Below are 22089 nucleotides of genomic sequence, written 5' to 3'. Positions count from 1 at the left end.
GCAAGGGGTTTTGGGGAATGGTGGTTCAATCGGTTTCAGACCCCATTGTATTCCTTGTTGGCTTCCCATTTTTTAAGTTTCCGATCTCTTTGGCTCTGTAGTCCACAATGGATGGTTGGAGGTTATTTTAATGCCATCCCCACTCACTAGCAATTGGTTAGGGGGTCCTAGGGCGACTAGCAGTATGAGGTTGTTTGACTTTTTCATTCAAGATTATGGGCTTAGGGATGTGCTTTGAATAATGGTCATTTTACTTGGGTGGCTTTGGGAGGTTGGTTGTTTGCACATTGATCGTTTCCTGTTTACTAATGATTAAGAATGTTTTTTTCTCAATGTTGCTCATGTGGTTCTTGTTAGCCTGGTTCATATCATTGCTCAATGTTGTTGGATGCCTACCCCATGCAATGGGGCCCTACCCCATTTAGATATGAAAATGTTGTTGACACATCCTTCATTTAGGGAGTCCATTAAAACTTGGTAGAGCTAGGGTAGCGTCCAAGGGTGATTGGAGTTTAAATTGATGAACAAGTTGAAGTTTGTAAAAAACAAATTAAAATTTTAGAATAGAGATGTTTTTGGTGATTGAAAAGAGTAAAAGAATGTGATTCTTGATGAAATTGAGTGTTGGATAGGTGGGAGGGATGAAGCTTGATTGGTGATGAGGATAGGGTAGGAGGGGCCACCTTAGCCATGACTTTTATTTGATCCTTTTTCTAGAAGGCAATTTGTTGGGGACATAACTCTAAGATTAGGTGGGTGAAGAAGGGAGAATTGTAATACCAATTTGTTTCATAAGCATTGTAATAGCTCTTAAGCTAACTGAGGAAGACACACTTGACTGTGTGAATTTGTGTAGAAGGATTTATATAGCCGACCCCACCTAGTGGGACTTGAGGCTTTTTGTTGTTGTAGGTGTGGTGCGTGACTGCCACCGACTCTAGATATATTTTGGAGGAGATTACAAGCTTCCATGGGAATTTGTATATGAAGAGCTAAGAGTAGAGATTGGTTTTTGAGGGCTTTGATTGGTGTCCTACAGGTGAGGACCTTGCTGTTTGGTTGGAGGGGACCTTTTGATATAGAGGAGGTGAGGGAGGCTATGTTCGAGATATATGGAGAGATAAGGCTCAGGCTTCAATTGGTGTCCTCCAAGTGAGGACCTTGCTGTTTGGTTGGAGAGGCCTTTTGATATTGAGGAGGTGAGGGAGGCTATGTTCAAGGTATGGAGAGAAGGCTCAGGCCCTCATGGTTTTATTATGGCTTTCATCCAGGATAATTAGGAGGTGATTTGGGAGGATGTTATGGGGTTTTTGCATGAGTTTTGTTAGAACAGGGTGGTGGAGAAGAGTGTTTATTGTACCTTTTTTGCCCTTGTTCCTAGGAAGGAGCATTTTAAGAAAGTGAGTGACTTTTGGCCCATCAACTTAGTTACTAGCCTTTATAAAATCCTGATTAAGGTTCCGTAAGAGGTGTTAGGAGATACAGTTAACTTCATTAAGGATATACAGATTTTAGATGTTTGGTTGCTAATGAAGTGATGGAGGAATATTAGATGAGGGGAGAGGGGTGTTTTATTTAAGTTGGATTTTGAAAACGCCTATGACATGGTGATTTGCGGTTTTTTGGATCATGTGGTGGCTAATAAGGGCTTTGAAGGAGATGGATTAAAGGGTGCTAATCTTTGGAGACTATGTCTATCATAGTGAAAAATCAACCAAGGGTTTAAGGCTACGTAGGGGTTGTGAGGCAAAGGGATAGGGATCATGTATCCTATTTTCTTTTTCATTCTTAAGAGGACTTTTTTATTAGAGGGTCGCACTATCCTCTTCAGGGCAATTGTTTATAATACTCTCATCTACCATTTCTCTTTTTAGAATTTTGACATGTGTGGCTGCCGCTCTGGAGAGGATTATAGAGATTTTTTCGTGGTCTGGTATTTAGGAAGAGAAGAGATATCATCTTCTTAGTTAGGAGCAGGTTATAAGACCTAAATTTGAACAGGGTTTGGGTCTAAGGAATTTGGTGTTTAAAGTAAAAACATTTTACTAGTTTGAAAATGGTTGTGGAGGTTCTGTTTGGAGGTTGATCCCTTATGATGACGCATGGTTATTAAAAGCAAGTATGGTTTGCATCAGAATGACTGGGATACTAGAGGTAGTGGCATTGTTTCTCATGCAAGTCCTTGGAATTTTATTTCTCAGGTTATCCTCTTACTTGCTTTTGGATTGGGAATGGGAGTCTTATTTAGTTTTGGGAGAACGTTGGGCGGGTGAGGTTTCATTGGATTCTTTGGTCCACCATCTTTAAGAACATCTTCTATGCATAATGCTCTGATTAATGCTTTTTATTCCCCTTTTTTGGGGTTTTTTTTTTTTTTTGGGGGGGGGGGGGTCACCATTTTGTTGAGAGTGATGAAGTGCTTTGTTCCTCGATTGGGGAGTGGTTTGAGGATTTGGATTGGAGATTCTTATGGTTCTTTTTCCGCATAATCTTCTCTCAGTTGTTGAAAATATCGAGCCTTCTTATTTTCCCTTGAACCATTTTATTTGGAAGGCTAAGATTTCTCTCAAGATCAAGGCTTTTATGTGGACTATGGCGCTTAATGGGCCTAATACCAAATATTTGTTGCACGCAAGGAGGCCTTACAAGACTATTTTTCTGGATATTTGTATTGTGTGTATGGAGGTGAGAAATGAGCACTTGTTTCTTTGTTATTGAATGGCTAAGCATACTTAGGCTTATCCATTCTTAATTTTTTAGGAGACATTGGTTTTACTGTGGACTATTTATGCTTTCTTGTTGGTGCAGCACAGAGGCTTTTGGAGGAGTAAGAAAGGACTAGTCTTATGGAGTTTTGCAGCTTTTTCCCTTTTTCTGGACTATGTGGATTCAAGGGAGAGCAAGGAGGATGCAAACACATCCTTTACTTATTTTTTGGGATAGAATTATTTCCTGGTTTCTTTTGGGCTCAATTCTTTGTGTTTCTTTCAAGGAATTTTATAATTAGATCTAAAGCGGGATTGAAAAGAGGCTCTAAGGTAACTGCTTTTGTTTGTTTTTAGAAGGATATCTTATCTTCCACTCCCTGTAATCTTCTCTCTTTTCTATTATTGAATTTCTTTTTCTATTTTAAAAATTTTAAAAATATCCTGCTCATTATTTTAAGTCGATTAGTTCATAGGATGTTTCTAAGTTCCTTGGGCTTATAAGGGCAATAAAAGTTATGAATTATGTGTCATGCACATGGTGTTAATTTGCTAAATTGAGCTGTTTTTGTTAATAGGAAGGGGAGTTTTGTAACTAAACAGATAGCTAAAGGGGTTTAGTTGTGACTTATAAAAGCTAGGTTGGGCATTTTTGGTGTGGTGGATAGTTTAGGGGGTGTAAGTTTATTTTTCCCTATATTTTTTAATATAATAATTGTATTTGGGATGGGTTGGATTACAAGCAGGGGATGATAATTGGGGTGGGGGGCAGGGAACTAGAACTCCCCATCTATTGCCTCAAATCCACTCGAATCGTAAAAATATCTCCTATTGTTTCCCAAATATGTTTATGAATCCCTAGATCTACCCCCCACAGGTGCGCGAGTCAGGGCAGGATCTCCACCAATCTGGATCCATTTAAATTCCTATCTATCATTCTAAATAGTTGTGTATGCCTGCATTGTGAATTTGGTATTTTCAGTGTTTCAAATTTGGTAACGTGATTTTCTGTGTTCATTCCCAGTGGCACAAAAGGTGAGGTATGGAGAAGCTTCACGAGTCTTTTCTGTGACTTCTTGAAGGAGTTGCGAAAAGATTTGGATTTATGGTTGCAGATGGCCATCCACGTTTTATATTGTGGAGGCAGGTCATGCTGAAATGTAATATAGATGGAGGTGAGGGTCTCTGTCCTCGGACTCTCTCTGGAGATCGAGTTCTGGCATCCATTAAGGAAGATAGTTGTTATAGGTGTGGCAGTGTAGCTCAGATGAACACGGCTGAGCTTACGAAGTCAGCAGCAGTCGTAGTTAATCTTCCGGAGCCAACCATAGCCAACCAGTCATCAAACAGTTGGCAACCTCCGAAGGCTGCAATCTTCATCAACTGGTGGGATTTACTTGAGATGGTAGCTAGGGTTCTGATGGAGGAGTTGTTTGTTTCAGAGTTTGCTAGGACTGCATTCAGGGGGGAGGAAGCGAAGAGATATGGGCTGGAATTCTTGTTTTGAATCTGGCCCAACTAATTGATAAGATGGGTATTCCTTTTTTATATAAACTAGGCCATTTACTTGAGCAAGCCCAAGACTTGGTTTATCCAAGTTGGGCTCTAGTGAGAAGTCTAGGGGAGGCCGTCATTCCTTGGGTTCTATTCAGAAGGTAGGCAAAGGTCAGGATGCTGGACAGGGAAACGGGGAATCAGACAAAGTCGGATTTCAAGAACTGGAAGGACCAGATTTCAGTCCTTAGAGCTCAGGAAAAGAACAGTGGGAAGGAGGAGGTTAAACTTCATGTTCAGAGTGCAACACTCCAAACTTCAAGGGCTGATCAAACTCTGGTACATACACATATTATTAATAATTTGGAGCTAGAATTAGATTGTGGTACTAAAAATGTAACTAGGTTAGAAGAGTGTTCACAAAATGGGGAGGTAAGATGTAAAAATCCAGGAGCAATTGTGGGGGATATTGATGATATCTTGTGTCAGAATTTTGATAGTCACTGGAAGTTGGTTCGAATGGGCGCTGAGATGAGGAAGGTGTTTGATGAGAAGAGAGAAAATTCTGGTGTGATAGGGACAAAGCTTTTAAGGAGAGACTCTAGAGGAGAACTTAGCATAGTGGAAGACTCTCTTTAGAAACATGGACATTTCAGATTCAGAAATTGATGCTTTGAGTGAATTTGACTGCAGTGGGGGTTTATTGTTGGATGAGATTTGGATACAATATGGGTACGCTTCTGATTCTCGCGACGAAGTAGGGGATTTATCTTATGTTCATCGTCTGCCCCATTGGAAGGTTTCTAGTGTCATTTTTTGAAAATGATGGTTTAGTCAACAATTCACATCGTAGGGATGGAATATTGCCTACTCCTGTGGAGGAATTCCCAAGGAAGATTTAGAAGGTCAAGGTCTTTTGGATAAATTGGATTGAAAGTCGAGTGATATTGGAGGAAATGAGGTTCGCTTGGATGGTGGCAGAAGTTGTAGATTGAAGGTTCAAAGAGAATTAGCAAATTTGAAGAGTTCAGTAAATTATGATGGAAAGGGTCTGAACAGGGGTTTTCTTGGTTAATTTTATCTAGTTTCATGGTGTGATCTTCTGTTTTTTGTTTTTTATTTTCTTTCTTTTCTGTTTTTTGGCAGACTCCTTGTCCCCGTACGCTGTACCTTCTTTTTCCCCTACCTAATATACTTTGTTTAATTATAAAAAAAAAATTGTAACACGATTTGTTCTCGAAATTACACTTCAAACGTTGATTAATGGTGGTCCAACAGTTTGAAATCCATGCCACGTAGGCAGTTGTATGTGTGATCTGACTAGGGCAAACCTGAAAACTGGGATGAGGAGTGGTTTGAGAGAGTTGATTGTCTGTTTCTGGTTTAAGTTTCTATATTGTTGGGTGTGTGTGCATGTTGAGTTTTGGCTGCGAAGATTTTATTAATCTTTCAATTGACTGGAAATTTTGAATTCCTATACAGGCAGGTGGGTACCAAACTTCAGGATCAGGTAGGGCACGAAGAGATGCTGCTGCTCGTGCCATGCAAGGTTGGCATGTTCAGCGCCTTTTTGGTTATGGCGAGGTTGGTGAACCGATTATCAAGGTCTGTTATGACTAAACTTACTACTATTACTGTTATTACTACGAGTCTACTAGTACTGCTACTAATGCTGCTAATTATTGTTATTATAATGGCAATATGGTTGAGTTTTCCCTTGATTTGTGTTGTACAATGAAGTTTTTTCCTTCTGGTTTTTTTTGGGTGATAGGACAAGAACTTTAATTCTACAACTAAGCGTGAAAAAAATCTCAAAAGCATTGGTATGCTACTTTCCCAATCAATGCATTGAATATTTTATCCTGCCAATATGAATTCTCATTGCCGCTTTTGGTATATTGATGTAGGTTTACTAAAGCAAAAGAAACCGACCAACCCAGAACATGCCATGAAAGATGCAGATGGAGCTAAGCAGTTGATACTCTGACCATTTTTTTAATGATTTAATTATTTTATGAATCAATACTGTTCTTACTCTTTAATTGTTTGTTATTTGGTTTTTCTATGCATGTGTACATGGTTGGTAAATTGGGAATTTAGTATATTTGATGTTGATAACTGTTTATTGAACCATTTTATAGTTTATTTGTGCTGTATCATGCTCTTTCTTTATTATAATGTCAATCTGTTAATTCTCATCACCTTTCCTGATCCTTCATCACATAATAATCTCTGTTGATTGAAGTGGTTACTAGATTTCTTTGATGGAATCTTTTTTCTTCCTCTATTCTTTTTGTTAAACACATCACACATGTATAAATGATTGGAATATAATTATTAGATCTTGTTTTAGTGATTGGACTGATCCAGATTCTCTGTTATGCTTCTTGATTAAAAGAGATGGCAGACATAGTTTTCCTACTGAGATGGCAGATATAGTTTTCCTACTATCAAAATAATCTTATTTGCACTTGTCTTTTCCCAACTTCTGAACCTGGCTATGTTGATTTTCATTTGCTAGACTGGTTACTACAGTTGTTGATGTCGGACCACCTGCTGATTGGGTGAAGATCAATGTGCGCGAAACCGTAAGTTAATTGTTTTTAGATTATTTTATTTATTTGTCTAGGAACCGCACTGTATGTAGTTATTCTTCAGCTGCTGAATTTATTTAATTAGTGTTCTAAGTAGAGCTGTACCAATGCGCAGAAAGATTGCTTTGAGGTTTATGCTCTAGTCCCTGGGCTTCTGCGTGAGGAGGTAAGTACTTTTGTCCTCTTTTAGTCTCTTTTATAGATCCTGTTATGGTGCAATGTTTATAGATTTTCCCTGTGGTAATAGTGTACTCAAAAAAGGTTATTATTAAAAACATCGAATAAAAAAAACAACAATCACAAAGCCTGTTGCAGTGGTTGATGATGCTGTCAATTGTTCAATGGGATTTTATTGATATTATGATCATCACGAATGGCCTTTGAAACTGTTTGTTCCCCTATTAAAATATGTTTATTTTGTGACCCAGAAAAGAATACAGAATTACATTGTTGCAGCTGAAAATCAAGTTCATATTTTATTCAAAGTGGCACTACTTTCAGCCTCTCTTTCCTCTTTCTCCCTCGTTGTTCTCTCATTTCTTTTGTCATGTTCATTTGCTTTATTAAAGCAATAGACTAAAAATACAATCTTTAAATCCTATTGAATTTTAACCACAAATAGCTATGGAAACCTGCTGTACTATACTGGTCTTATTTGTTGTTATTTTCATCTACATATTTCTAAACTACTAAACTTTTTCCTTATTTTTGGTCCTCTCTACTCTTGTCTTATGAGATTAAATGTACAGGGCAGCTTGTGGTATTTATGTTTATTGTTTTTGGTGGATGCAGGTACGTGTTCAATCGGATCCAGCTGGACGTCTAGTTATAACCGGTCAGCCTGAGCAGCTTGATAATCCATGGGGTATCACACCATTTAAAAAGGTGCAATTTTGACTTCTTTCCGGTCAAGTGAATGTAATGCCATCTTGCCGTGCATCCATTTATTTTATGCCAACTGTAATGTATTGGCCCAGATTGGGCTCATTTTCATCTGGTGGGATGCCCAATAATATGAGCATTATGAGCTTATCCCTAGTGGGACTAAGACTTGGTTTTGTTGTTGTTTTTATTAAGGATTTTATGAAAGAAGGAAAGGAAAGGAAACTAAAATGAGAATCGATTTTCTATTATATTTTATTTCCAATATAAAATATTATGAAGAATGAAAATTTTTTGGTAAGTAGGATCTATTAAACCAAATAGGGCTTACAACAGTAAGAACTCAGCCTTCACAAAACAAAGCAAGGCTGGTTTTATCTCATTTTTTATTGCATTTACATTAGAAGACAAGGCATTTTTTCTGCATAAACCAGAGAATTTCTTAAATTCCATAAATGGTAAACTGTGACAGACTAGGTCAGCTTAGGCATTTTTCCTGCAGAAACCAGAGAGTAGCTATCTGACTTTATTAAGAATGAAAATTTACTCAAAATACAATTAAAAATGGTATATATCAAGGTTAATGAAACGTGCGAAGTAAAACATCTGTCTGTTGATATATATATATATATATATATATATATATATATATATATATATATATATATATATATATGTTGTTAATCATCTTTGACTGGTGTGGCATGGTTTAATTTTCAGGTCGTAAGCTTACCTGCGAGAATCGATCCACTCCAGACATCAGCTGTTGTTAGCTTGCACGGCCGACTCTTTGTGCGTGTTCCTTTTGAGCAGTCAAATTTCTGAGATAACTCAAGCCCACTTTAGTCCTCAGGGATCAGGTGAATCAAATTTATTTTCAAAGAATGGCACAAGTTTTGAGAGAGTTTGAGACACAAAGTCCTAGTTCTCAAGAGTAGGCTTGATGAATCAAAGCACAATTGACCCAATTTGATTTAGTTTTAGAGGCCTCGTGGACTGTTGATACTAAACAATGCTTTAGTTGGGTTGTGGACAGTGGAGGTTTAGACATTAGGCTTTCATCTTTCAACTATGTTGGTGTTGGTGGTACTTGTCCTTCGGTGCTTAGGCCCTTTGATCATATTGTTTTTCCTTTTGATGCTTTTTCTGTGTATGGATCCGTCAAGAGCAGATGTATATAGTTTTGGACTCTGCAAGAATGTCAAAGGTTTTAGGGTTTGCCTGCCCTCGATTTAGTCAGTTGTGTTTGAGGCCAGCTCTTTGTTATTTCATGATTTATGTGGCGTAGTATGAGGGCTGTATGGCTGTAAAAATATATTTTGAAAAAAAGGTGCATTTATCATTTATTAAATAAGAAATTAGAGTAAAAAAAAAAAAAAAAATGCTACTTTGTTTTCTGATTTTATACGATTGTCAAAAAGTTTGTTACGTTCATGATAAGACTCAGAAGTATGGAGTCAAAGGAAAATAAAATAGTTTTATATTAAAGTAGCTTAAGGTAGTGTTTGGGAGTATAGATTTTAGGCCTGACATTTGAATTTGTATTGAGTTTCTATTACATTTGGACAAATTTAAATCTGAACCTGGAAATTTATGTTTTCAAACATCACCTTGATGCAGTTTTGTACCGTTTCATTTAAATCTCAATAAATTTATAAAATAGTAATTTTCTCTGTATTTGAAAGCTTTGATTTTATGTATTAGATTTGAATCCGTGAAGATTTAAATAAAATTGGGTATAAAATTAGATTAAATTTTATCTCAATTTGTAGACTAAAATATATGAACCATAATGTATTTATGAAAAATAAATCGTCCATGAGGGGAATGAATCTTCTCAAAAGTGAATAGTGCAATAATTCGCAGCCCATCAAGTTTGCTTTTTCCAAGTTCATGTGTTTACCCCATGCGTGCTTATTTCTAATATAGAATTAGGTCATTTCTCGGAGCGTGGTTCATGGATGTTTAAAAATTTGTATCTATTTTTAAAGAGCCTGAGGTACTCGCACTTTGATTGCCAAGAACCATACTCCCTATTTATTAAATCTACCTACTGGTGACGGTGATGTGCATTATCAAAAAAACATAATGTTATGGATCATGTGCTTTTAATCATCACGGTTTATATAATAACATACAAGACGAGGGGCATAAGCGGTCGAGGTCATAAATTCCCTTTTTCCTTTCTTGTGCTGCTACATTAGTTTTTATTATATCATAATTTGATGGCTCAAATTGCGCTTGGAAGCATGACTTCGGGATCTTGATTTTAAAATTTGGGTGAATTTGAATGAAGCATGATGTATAAAAAGCATAATGATATGGATCATGCGCTCATAATCATCACGTTTTACGTTATAGCATTAAAGACAGGGACATGAAGCTCGTAATTCTTTTTTTCCTCTCTTGTGTCGCGTTGTTGTTGTATAATTTTGTACTGTCATAATTTGATAGCTCAGTCATAGCAGTACTGAGCATTCTTCAACTATCATACTTTGCTGACTCAAACTTATTAAAGTTATATACCTTAGTAGCACAATTGACATGGAATGGAGAATTTGGGCACGATTACACGGACAAATAACCTGTTTGGGCGCTTATTTATGTGGTTATAAGTCCAATAAATAATGAAGTCAAATAACATCGCCCAAAAGAAATTGAACACTTGCACATATGGTAATCATGCTCACCTAGCCTCTAGGTGTCACCATGTTTGGAGGCAGTGTTTCTTGCGGGCTCCATATGCCGTTGAATTAAATATATGTTTTATTTTATCTCGAGCTTGTGGATAATTAATAGACACGTCTCAATTAGTGCTGTTTAATTTTAATCATATTTTGAAATTCTTAATGCTTTTAGAATACTTTAAAGTTTGACCCTATCAATGGAACTTTATCGATCAAATACAAGATGAATTTTTAATGGATTCGGCCGTGCGCGCGTGTGTGTATTATGATAATAACAATAGTTCTCCACACATAATCTATTCAATGCATTTTTTGATTAAAAAAAAAGGTAGTAATCCCAAACAATGCTGCAATAGAATACATAAATAAATTGCATATTATTATTTTATAATTTTATGTCGATCCTACAAAAAAAAGGTCTTACCCTTGTTGGTGATATTTAGGTATTAGTATAATACACAAACCCAAACGCATATGTTGTGTGTGCCTGTATGTATATATATATATATATATATATATATATATATATATATATATATATATGATGGTGATGATAATGATGATGATGAAGATAATGATAATGATGATGATGATGATAAACTTAATAGCTTATGCATTGATGGAATTAGAATTTTTGACTAGTACTAGGGGACAACTTATATCATAAGGTTTCTATTGTTGAATAGTTTCATTAGTCTCATATGATCAATGTTGAAACATCTCAAACATTATTATTACAAAATTTTTAAACAATTAGATATGTCACAAAAATTATTCTTGCCACATGAGTTTGGGTACTTTAAAATCATTACATCTTTTTAATATATATATATATATATATATATGTATATATATAATCATTCAAGTAATTACCTTTTCATTTGATTACTTGTCACAAGCAAATAAACGTAAGAAGGCAAGATCTATTCTTATCTTAGTTCTTTTTAAGTTCAAAAATTTACTACATGTGCATAGAGCATGAGTTAGTCGATTAAGGAAATTTAAAAAAAAAAAAAAAAACTTAGCTCAACAATTGAACTTTATCTTTGTTAAAGTTGAGAAATCTAGAAAAATTTATATATTTAAAATTTGGTGCTTATAGTACCAATCTAATTAAGGAAAGTTTTACGTTCTAGATGCCCCCACCCCGATTTTATATGTCGTTCAATCCATGGCCTCGCACAATTTTTTATATTAAAAAAAAATAATGTCAAAAAATTGGATCTTAACAAATATAAATAGTACTTGCGAAGTTCACTGAAATGTATTTAGTAATCCTCCCACGATCACATGCAAAAAAAAAAAAAAATTAAAGACATGAACTCAAAATATATAAATATGTACGTATTTAAAGCCAAAAGTTTAGTACTTAAATTTAAATTTGTGTAAATTTGGACAAAATGTAATAAAAAACTTTATTAAGTTTTTTTTAATATTCATACAAATCCAAATCTTTAAAGCACAAATCTATGCTTCCAATCAATCACAACCTTAATCCTAAAATGTTTTCCTTAGTAAATTTCAAAGGGTGAACCGGGTGATGATTTTTATATATGCTCAATGTGAAGTTGTGTAAAGAGAGCTAGCAAAGGCATTCAATTGTATTTGTTTTCATATTGGGTTAGAAAAAAGGAAAAGAAATGTCTTGAAAATGTTATAATATTGGCATTGAGGAAGTTAAAAAATAAATTTATTACTCGTTTTGAGTGTAAAACCTATTCAAGCTTTAGAAAATTATGTAAATAATTAAGTACAGTCAGTGTTTTGTCTCATACAGAAGTTTAATAAGTGAAACTCCAATATCATACGGCAGACAGCACTACTGAATTAACTAAAAGTCAAAATTGTTAGGTGAGAGCGCTTCGCCCTCTTTAGGTATAGTGAAACTCTAATACCATATTAAAGACATTCAAATTACGTTAGGATTGATAGGTGCAAGGATTCCAACAAATTAAAAATTTTACTGTTATTTCAAAACCTATATAATTGGAGAGGTCTTCGATTTAGATTTGTATTGAATTTAAATAAGATGTAACATAAAATTATTTTAAAATTTGTCAAAAACCACACAAATCTATACTTGAGGTCCGAAAATCATGCTCCCAAACACAGTTTAAGAGAAATAGTAGAGAGTGTTTGCTATTGCACGTAACGCCTCTTGATACATGGCACGACAAACGCTTTCTATAATTTCCTAAATCTATAAACTTATGAATTAAATAGATTGATGTGTAATATCATTAATGAACATTATTATGGGGTTGTGGGGTTTGTTGAATTTTAAAAGCATATAAGAATGAATGAATGAATAAAAAAGAAATTACTAACCATATATCCTCTTATTTCCTTTTTTAATTTTCCCAAAAAGGAGTTGTTCAATGCTTTGCCATGGAAAATGGCAAAGAACAAGCAATGCCTTATTTGTATAAACCATTGGTCCACATCCCCTCTTTAAAATATGCACCAACTTCTTTCACTTTCTTTTCCCCTCTTTGCCCTATTCAAAGTATCAAGAGATCCATTCAAAGAAGCATACATATATATAGAAGCCCAACACTGCAATTCATAAATAATAAACATTTCAGTTCATAACAACAAACCCTTTCACGCATCATTAATGGAACAATCAAGCTTATAAACTTTCTGCGTAGCATGCACGTGTTCAAGAAATCTGTGGTTCTTTAATTTGCAGAAGTTCAAGATTCAGTCACACCCGCAACACATGCAGTGGGTATTCTCCTTTTAGAGCTTAGATTGAGTTCGAATATTGATGACAAGCCGAAAGCTAGTGAGAGACAGATCACAGATCTGTACATACATAGGTTTAATCGCTGGCATGTTTTTACTCTACAAGTAACGTACGTTCTTTTCTTTTGTTTAATATAAATTTAACGATGATTTGGTGGCATGCCTCTTCTGATTGACCATGGATCTGTGTCGTCCACCTGTGACCTGTTTCTTGTTTAGTAACCGACGAGAGCTTTGCCTTTTTCTAGAATTCCTACAATGCTATATAGCTGCAATATCATTTGTTTGGTTGGAGAGAAAATAAGAGAGAGTGGTTCTGATGAGAGCATTAATTAGCTGAAGTTCATGACAAGGAAGGTGAACTAGCTAGGGTTTTTCTTTTTTGGCTTTTCTCAGAAACTAGGCCTTTAAGGTTCTTCACTCAGCTCACTTTTTCCCTTCCAGGAATTAAAGCAAGCAAAGAGCCCAAAAGGATGCCAAACCCCATTTCATATCTCAAGGCTAGCTTTTAAGGTTCTTCATGATTTCACTACTGGTCTATTTAATTTCTATATATGCATATGCATTTATCCAACTAATAATCAGATATTGATCATTATATTTAATTAGAGCGCAGAGTCACCACACACACATATGGGTAGTGAAGAAACTTACGAATTACATACTTTTCATTGATTATACAATGCAATGGTCGAAAACAAACAAGATACGAGTCAAAATTAATCATCAATGTAATTCCAACAGATTGACTAATTTTTGTATAATATTTGTGCAAAGAAGATTGGAAGAGCTGAATTTAAATATGGTGTTCTAATATCAATTCAAGCAACTTGAAACTTATGAGAAAGTGGGTTCACAAAGAGATTGAAACAATGCAATTAACAATGAGAAATAAGAAAAAAAAAAAACTCTATGAATGTGCATTGATTGATGAAGTGTGCGCGCGCGCGCGCGCAAATATGTATATATGGCTTTATTTAATTTCTAACTAATGATCAGTCCATGTCTGCAAATTATCAAACTAGCTATAGCTATATAGGCAAAACAGATTAAAGAAGATCAACCAAGTCAATTAAGGAGTGCTGCATGGGAAAATCTAAAACTTTTTAGAAGAAGAAGAAGAAAACGAAATGAAGTATCCAAATGGTTTATACATCAATTGAACCGATCACTGACCTTAAGATATGGAAGTCACCATTCAGTTTCAGTCCCAATTAAGTTTCCACCCACTGGGTTACATTTTATCATCATGCTTTCCTTCAAGCACCACCTTCCCCAAAATCATGCACTGTTGATCAGCTTCAACAAAAGCTCACATCTATCGTTTAGTTCCGTAAACACATATATAGAGCCATATTGACAGAAGCTTCAATCCAAAACTGATCATCGATCATGGGAGTGAAGCACACGGTCAGAAATATCATATAGAAATGAAGTAGCCCATTAATTAATCATCACTCAAAATTGACCATACTAATGTAACCCCCAACTTCTTCACACTGATATAAACATAATGAAGCACATTAACTATTAGAATGGAGGCCTGGCTGCATTCCCTCCTCCCCATCCGAACAAATCTCCTGAAAATGGATAATTCCCCACATTGAAAAAACCAGCCCCACTCCCACCGCCACCGCCTCCGCCTCCTCCTCCTCCTTCGCCAAGTTGCCCTCCGCCACCGCCCGTGACACTCGAAGACTGCGACGCGGCTGGCTGCGACGACGGCACCGCCGCAGCCTCCTCCTCCTCTAGCGGCAACCTCTCGAACACCGCATTCGCAAACGACGCCGCCATCAGAACCACCGGGCCGGCTGCCATGAGCGGCCCCACCACGCTCCCTCCCACTACCTGCCCTTGCCCGCCAGCCAGAAATATCGACAGCCCGCCCGCTCCAGGCGGGGCAGGGGGCGGGAGCACCGTCCCCGAGATGGAAAGTATCTCGAACCGGCCGTGCAGCGTCAGCACATTCCCAGCTGGGGCCGCCGGCTGGCGCAGCGTGACGTTCATGACGGTGCCGGTCCCGCTGAGGATGCAGACTCCCCGCCCGCGGCGGCGGGCGTAGGTGGAGACGCACTCGACGATGTCGGCGTTGGCGGAGACCTCAAGCACGTGGGAACGGAGCGCGTTGGGGCTGTCCCGGGTGACGATAATGGGGGGCTTGGGCTTATTTTTGGAGCCGGGAGGACGGCCGCGGGGGCGGCGGGTGGGGGTGGAGCCACCGCCGCCGGAGCTGGTGGAGGGCGCGTCGGGATCAGGTTTGCTGTCGTCATCGGCGGCGGTGGGGGAGTCCTTGGAGTCGGAGGAGCGTTGGGGTTGCGGGATTAGGTGGAGGTCGGTGGGGACCCCGGCGGCGAGTAGGTGGTGGTGGGGGTGGACGTAGTGGTGAGAGGGTTGGGCTCCATGATTAAGATCATGATCGTGATACCCAGAAGCCATAGCCGCATGATCTATTCTCTCCCACCACTTATTTGCCAGCTTCAGCTTTCTCTTCTCTTCTCCAAACCTCTCACTCTTCTCTCTCTCTCTGGATTTGAAGATCACTTATGTTGATTTCGTCAGACACAGATCGATCTTGATCATCTATGAGAAGGCAACGAAGGATCAAGCAGATGCAGCGAAGAAACGGAAAGCTAGGTCCATTAGGTTAGCTTGAAGATGAAGAACAGCCAACACCCACTATAGCCCAAATGAGTTCACAGTACTGTTGACGAGCTAATCTGATGATGAAGAGAAGAGGAAAAAAAAAAAAAAAAAAGAATAGAAAAGAAAAGAAGAGAATATATATGAGAGTGATGAAGGTGAGAAATGAATCCACGCGCGCAGGAATGTGTAAATCTGAGGGTGCTAGCCCTTACTGGACGAGAGAAAGATTTGATTTCTGTTCTGATGAGAGAAAATGGTGGGAGAGAAAAAAAAAAAGAAAAGTAGACGGTAAGATGAGCAGAATGAAGCAATTACCAAAGAAGGAGACGACAAAGGCGGCCTTGCCCTTTGGGCTTTTTGACAATTGACAAATTCTTGAATTTATGTGAGGAAAAATTAATGATAATTGTTACATTTTCCTAATAATTAATTAAAAAACTTAGACACTGTTTTTGTCTGGCTATCGGACGCTGGATGCGTCTTGTTTCATTATTCTTATAGTCAAAATTAGCTGTCACAAAAGCAAATTTGAACCCTTACAACATCACATTTTAAACTACCGATTTTTAAAATAACGCCTTTCAAAGTATAGTTAAAGATAAAATAATATAAAGTGTTCTGTGTATTTACAAGAAAGAAAGAGCATAGGAAGATCCCAGACATATTTTCAACTTAAATCTAACAAAAACTCCACAAAAGATTAACTCAAGAGGATCTTCATCTCAATCCCACATCATTCATTTTCAAAATCTAACATAACTTAGTGAGCATGATTTAACAACTTCTCCAATTAAATACCTATACAATCATCATCTGTGGCATTTTATTCTAGTGAGTTTAATGTTGCGCACTATGTTTTTATAGTATACTTTTTATGCTGAGTTAATTTGATTTGATATGTTGTATCTCACATAACAAGAATAAAAAAAACTCATTAACATAATACTTTTTTAATATTAAATTAGGCAAGTTCAAAGATAAAAGCCATGTATGAGAAGGTACAAATCACATTCTTCTAGGGTCATTTACATGTTCATTAGTCTAACCATGGTTAATGAACTTTGCTTAAAGTAAAATTCTATACTATCAGGTCATGTTAGAGTGGGGGCAAGATATCCTTGATTGGCTATAATTTGTTTTTAGGGTGTATTGATTGACCTTCACAAGTGTAGACTTGGAGTCAGTGTAACAATCATGTGAGAGGAGGAAATTTTATTGAAGCTAGAATTTACATATGTGGATAAGCATTCTGACAAGGCATCTAAATTTTGCTATGTTGAAAATTATATTAATTTTTTTTTAAAAAAAATTATTCAAATTCAAATTTAAAACTCGAAATTCTTGCCGTGCAGCACATAAGACTTTGCATGGTCAAGTGAAAGTTAAATATTGTCGCATGCTGGTTTGGTGGAAAAGCAAAGTCTTAGATCATGGGGTTTGAAGTTATTTGATCTTATACATATTACCACTTCGATAATATGTCAATAGTCTACTTATTGATTGGAGGTAATCCTAAACTCTATTTTCAAGATTACATAGATTCGGACTATTTCTAAATATATACTAACGGTGCAATAGGAGTGTGAGTTTGAATATTCAAAACCCTAAAAGGTTGATCGCCACGAATATTTCTCGAGAGGAAATTAAAAGAGATTGATAGTGTTTGATAACTAAAGATTAATTTGTAATAAAAAAGAATGAGTTCCATGAAGTTTTTAACATTTTCAAGGCACATCATATGTTTTTAACATAAAAGATTAATAAGAAAGAATATTGAGAGCTCTACCTTCTCCAAGTCTTGCCCAATAATTAATATATAGATATACTATCAGTTGGGTGTGACAGTATTTTAAAGTGAGCTTGGTTTCGAAATTGAATTAACTTTTTTTTTAAAAATCAACCAGTTCACCTAAAAGCTTAAGCTTGTTAGGAATGATTTTTAATTAATTGATATTGGATTGGACTTTAAAGTTGACTCAAATGTTTAATTAATACTTTTAACTCTTGGATCAACCTATTTATATTAAACTTTTTTTTTAATCCTTGTCTAACATGGGATAACTCACAAACCAAAAATATTCGCATTATTTGTTAATATCTATTAATTTTCCTTAGGAGCTAGTCCAATTTTCTATCAGTTTCTAAAGTAAAAATTATTAATATTCACTTCAATTAAATGTCCCAAATTGTATTATTTATACCTTTTGAGCCAATTCTACATTCCACGCATCTTAGTTCAATTCAGATCTATTTAATTGATTGATTTTTTTAACCTTAATCACACGCTTGATCTTCCAACTATTGACAGTACATTAATTAGTATGATTATCTCTTATGAACACTAATTCTATAGTCATTGACTTTATTATCACTTCTTCTATCAAAGAGTCTACCATACACAAGCTTTTATATAGTCGCATTATCACTTGTGTTGTAAAAAAGTTGGTCATTCATGGGCTACAAATTTCAACCAAAAATATATATTTTTAAATGAACGGAGAAAGACTTATAATAAAGAATCTCTATTTAATTTGCAAATTAAACCGCAGTCATCGTCACTATTACCACTTGTCTTTTTAAAAAGTCTGTCGGGTTACGAACTTCACCCAAAAATATTTATTTTTAAATAAATAGTGAAAGACTTATTAGAAAAGGTCTCTCTTTAATATGCAAAACGAATCAAGAAACACTTGCAAGAAAATCTCTCTCTCTCTCTCTCTCTCTCTCTCTCTCTCTCTCTCTCTCTCTCTCTCTCTCTGTGATAGCTAGGGGTGTGATTGGTTTATTGCGGTTCGGTTATGAGCCAAACTGAAAATTGAACCAAACCTTGTGATTTTTAGTATTCCCAAACTGAAACCGAACCGAATTTATTATCACCTAGCAAATTGAACATTCGGTGGTTCGGTTATGATTTTTTCAGTTTTTAACCAATTTTCTAAATATTCAACAATTGCTTTTCACAAAGTGTTGTTGAGAATCTATTGGACATTTTGATTTCTAAATATTAAATGGACCAATCATGTATTAACATACTAATTAAGTAATTATATTATTTTATATATAATTTAAATTTAAATCTGTATTTTTAGTTTTTTAGTTTTTTGGTTCTTGTATATTTTGGAAACCGAGATCGACCTCGAAAATTTACATTTTCTAAGACCGAAACCAAAATCGATTATTGAAAAACCAAACGGTTTGTAATTTCAATCCGATTTTGATCCAATTTTTAATTTTTAGGGTAATTTTTGTACACCCCTAGACTGATAGCAATGCATTAGATCTTGGAAAGTGAAATGAAGATGATGAAAAATGAAAATAACAAAATCGTGAGTGGGACATCTCTTTTGATTATTAGATGACCCTTGAGCCATTATATTTTGTGGGCTACACATGCATGTCCTTTTTTTCACTTCCTAGAATACCTCCGCCAGAAATTTTTTATAGACCCAATTTCTTTACAGAACAAAAATATGTGTCAATCATTGATTTTAAAACTATCTGGAACTCATAAAGTGTTTTCATTTTATATAATTAATTAATTAATTAATTAACTACATATCATTTTGATGATATTTTGAACCTACTAATAATGAATTGACTTCAGCCATTATCGGGTCACATTGGATATTATCATGCAGTGCCAAGTCCGAGGGGGTGAAATATTTCTGTCCACTCATTGACGCACCCTTGGTATTTAATTCATCAACGTAATGTCTCAAAAGGGAATCAAACTCGTAATTTTGGGATCTTCAAAGTCACAAGTTCGTCCTTATCACTTGAGCTAGTCCGACTCTGCATATCATGCTTATTATTATATGAAAATTCCCTTTTCACTAAACCTAATTTTAAAGTACCAATATATTTATAATTGATAGTAATGACACATACTTACGTGTTACACTACAATAAAAGAAACTGCTTTATGAGCGGATGATTATTAAATTATATTAAAATATGTTTCATCATTATAAACAATGAACATTAATACAAAATCTTCTTAAAGATTTTAAATTTATAAATTATGTCGGCATACACTCAGGCTCAATTATGAATATTACCCAGCTCTCATTTTTTTCTTTTTTAAATTAAAATTTGAATTTAAAACATTTTTAGTAGGTCATGACAATATAAACACGCAGCTTTTCATTATTATTTTGCTCCCATCACATCTTCATCAATTTAAAATTTTTTTTTTTTAAATATCCACTTTTGCAATTTCCAAAAGATAAAGGAAAAAAAAGAATTACAAAAGAAATTTAAATCCTCTACATTTATTCATTTTTGGATTCTAGGCTTATGCTTGTCATCATATAAATAAGATTTGATGAAAAAATAAAGGTGGAAAATACCCTTTTAGCTAAAAGTACATGAGATTATTTTCAAACAAAGATATTGAGGTTAGAATAAAAAATATTCATGTAATTTTCAAAGCTCACGCACATATATTTTATAAATAGTATTTAATAACATACAACAAACAAAGCAATGATGTTTGGGATAATAATTTATTCTATTTTCTTATCAAATAAAAAAAAAATAGAATATTTTCCCCAAGTTTGAGACGCTAGCTGGCTGGCCGCCGGCCGGCATGGGACTCCCTTTGAAAGTGGAAAAAATTAAATAAAAGAAAACGAGGGAGGCAAGGCGGCACACGTGTGGAGCAACGACGTTGCCGTTCACAAATTACGACGACATCGGGCCCACAGAACCTCCCAGATAAACCGCCACGTGGACTCGACTTCCATAATCTCTGCCATAACTTCCGACCCTTCCAGAGAGAGAGAGAGAGAGAGAGAGGGAGAGAAGCGACCAAATTGGGAGCACGTGCGTATCATCGGGCAGAGGGAGCATAGGTCACGTGCGGTCAAAGGTCCAAGGAGGAGGAGCAGCAGCAGCGTAAGAGGTTGGGACGCTGAGCTGTCAGACCACGTGGAAGCTGTCGGGACATCGGAACTTGGTCAACCTCACCACCACCATACCTTACCTTACCCACCCATTCGAAGCTTCAAGCGTCAACTCTCTCTCTCTCTCTCTCTCTCTCTCTCTCTCTCTCTCTCTCTCTCTCGCGTCTTCAACTCCCAATTTAGGTTGTTATGAGCAGGTGTGGTTCCTTCGCGGGGGAGGTTCAACCTTCCAAGGCTTCAGCCATTTTTTTTTTTACCTATTACAGCATGCATTAAGGTTCTATTTTTAAATGTTTTGTTTAACTATTCAAATTATTTCTATTTTAATTAATTTATTTAGTGGGTACATGTTTTTAATCTTAAAAAATAATAAATAGTGGGTGTGTCACTTTGATGACACCAATGTCATGCGTTCAATTTCTGCTCACTATAAAAAACAAGGTTATTAGAACTGTTACTGATACTACAAACCTGTTACTAATACTTATTAGTGTTAAGAATTCAATAAGTAGAAAAAGAGAAGAGAAAAAGAACTGAAATTGTATTGAAATGATCTTCCAGTAGTAAAATACAACTGAGAGAAGAAATACATTTGAGGGAGAGAGAGCATTCTGAGATACAAAATATAGAGTAACCTACTTAGTATATATAATACATTGAAGGAACATAGCTAATATAACTGAAAAACTAATTGAAAGTTAATCATATCAGTTAACATTTGAAGAGTTTGTGAGTCTTCTTGAGCTCCTTGATCTGTCTTGAGTTTTTCTTCCTTGAATTTTAATTCTAAATTGTCAATGTGAGAGGTTATACTCCAACACCCCCCCTCAGGATGAGCATGGATGTTAATAATGTTCATGTAACAACTTGCTTAAATTTTTTATTTTTTATTTTTATAAAAAATATACATATAAATTGAAATTTACACTGCTCTGATACCTGCTAATTTAATTCTAACTACAGCCTAAGCAGCGAGAAACTGGATTCACATAAATCCACAACCACATATATACAATACAATAGTAGAGTGCTAGATTATTCTCAAATTACACATATACATAACTAAGCTACACAACAGTACTCCCTTCCCCAAAAGGACTCACCCTACTGACAGGTCTGCACTGTAACCCCCTCTATCTGTGAGCCTGATCTGCTCGCCCAACTGGATCACCTGAAAAATATCAATTTATTGGGATGAGACAACGCTCAGTAAGATGAAATATACTATTACTAGTATGTGGCAAGTGAGCTACATGCTAGTAAAATCTGACTTAGAAAATACCATAAATAACAAAGTTGAGTCAAACCTGTAAACATGTTATAATATAAATCATACCTATGTTGCTTAACATAAACTGATTTTCCTAAATATTTATTCATAATACTGCTAATATTTATAAGTATGACTATTTTCTGTAAATCTGATCATATA

General features: G+C 35.8%; 2 protein-coding genes across 2 annotated transcripts in view; one reads left to right on the top strand and one right to left on the bottom strand.

Moving 5' to 3' along the window:
- Nucleotides 1-8914, top strand: part of LOC131162966 (AT-rich interactive domain-containing protein 6) — a 28726-nt gene extending 19812 nt beyond the window's left edge. The window contains exons 8-14 of the mRNA XM_058119610.1: nucleotides 5682-5804; nucleotides 5971-6022; nucleotides 6107-6173; nucleotides 6721-6787; nucleotides 6909-6959; nucleotides 7586-7678; nucleotides 8396-8914. Coding sequence (XP_057975593.1) covers nucleotides 5682-5804; nucleotides 5971-6022; nucleotides 6107-6173; nucleotides 6721-6787; nucleotides 6909-6959; nucleotides 7586-7678; nucleotides 8396-8500 — 558 coding nt within the window. The 3' untranslated portion in view covers nucleotides 8501-8914. The remainder of the gene's footprint in view (nucleotides 1-5681; nucleotides 5805-5970; nucleotides 6023-6106; nucleotides 6174-6720; nucleotides 6788-6908; nucleotides 6960-7585; nucleotides 7679-8395) is intronic.
- A 5245-nt stretch (nucleotides 8915-14159) lies between these two features.
- On the bottom strand, nucleotides 14160-16048 carry LOC131162965 (AT-hook motif nuclear-localized protein 25-like). The gene has a single exon (XM_058119609.1). It carries the CDS (start codon nucleotides 15544-15546, stop codon nucleotides 14641-14643), a length of 906 nt encoding a protein of 301 aa, XP_057975592.1. The 5' UTR covers nucleotides 15547-16048; the 3' UTR covers nucleotides 14160-14640.
- Nucleotides 16049-22089: the final 6041 nt, after the last annotated feature.

The sequence above is a fragment of the Malania oleifera genome, chromosome 8 (assembly GCF_029873635.1).
Source record: "Malania oleifera isolate guangnan ecotype guangnan chromosome 8, ASM2987363v1, whole genome shotgun sequence".
In the NCBI taxonomy this organism is placed as follows: Eukaryota; Viridiplantae; Streptophyta; class Magnoliopsida; order Santalales; family Ximeniaceae; genus Malania; species Malania oleifera.
Note: the sequence above shows the minus strand (reverse complement) of the source record. Positions and strands in the feature narration are given on the sequence as shown.

Bases quoted from the DNA above. Each gene is read 5' to 3' on its own strand.
- LOC131162965 (XM_058119609.1), bottom strand. From the start codon at position 15,546: ATGGCTTCTGGGTATCACGATCATGATCTTAATCATGGAGCCCAACCC.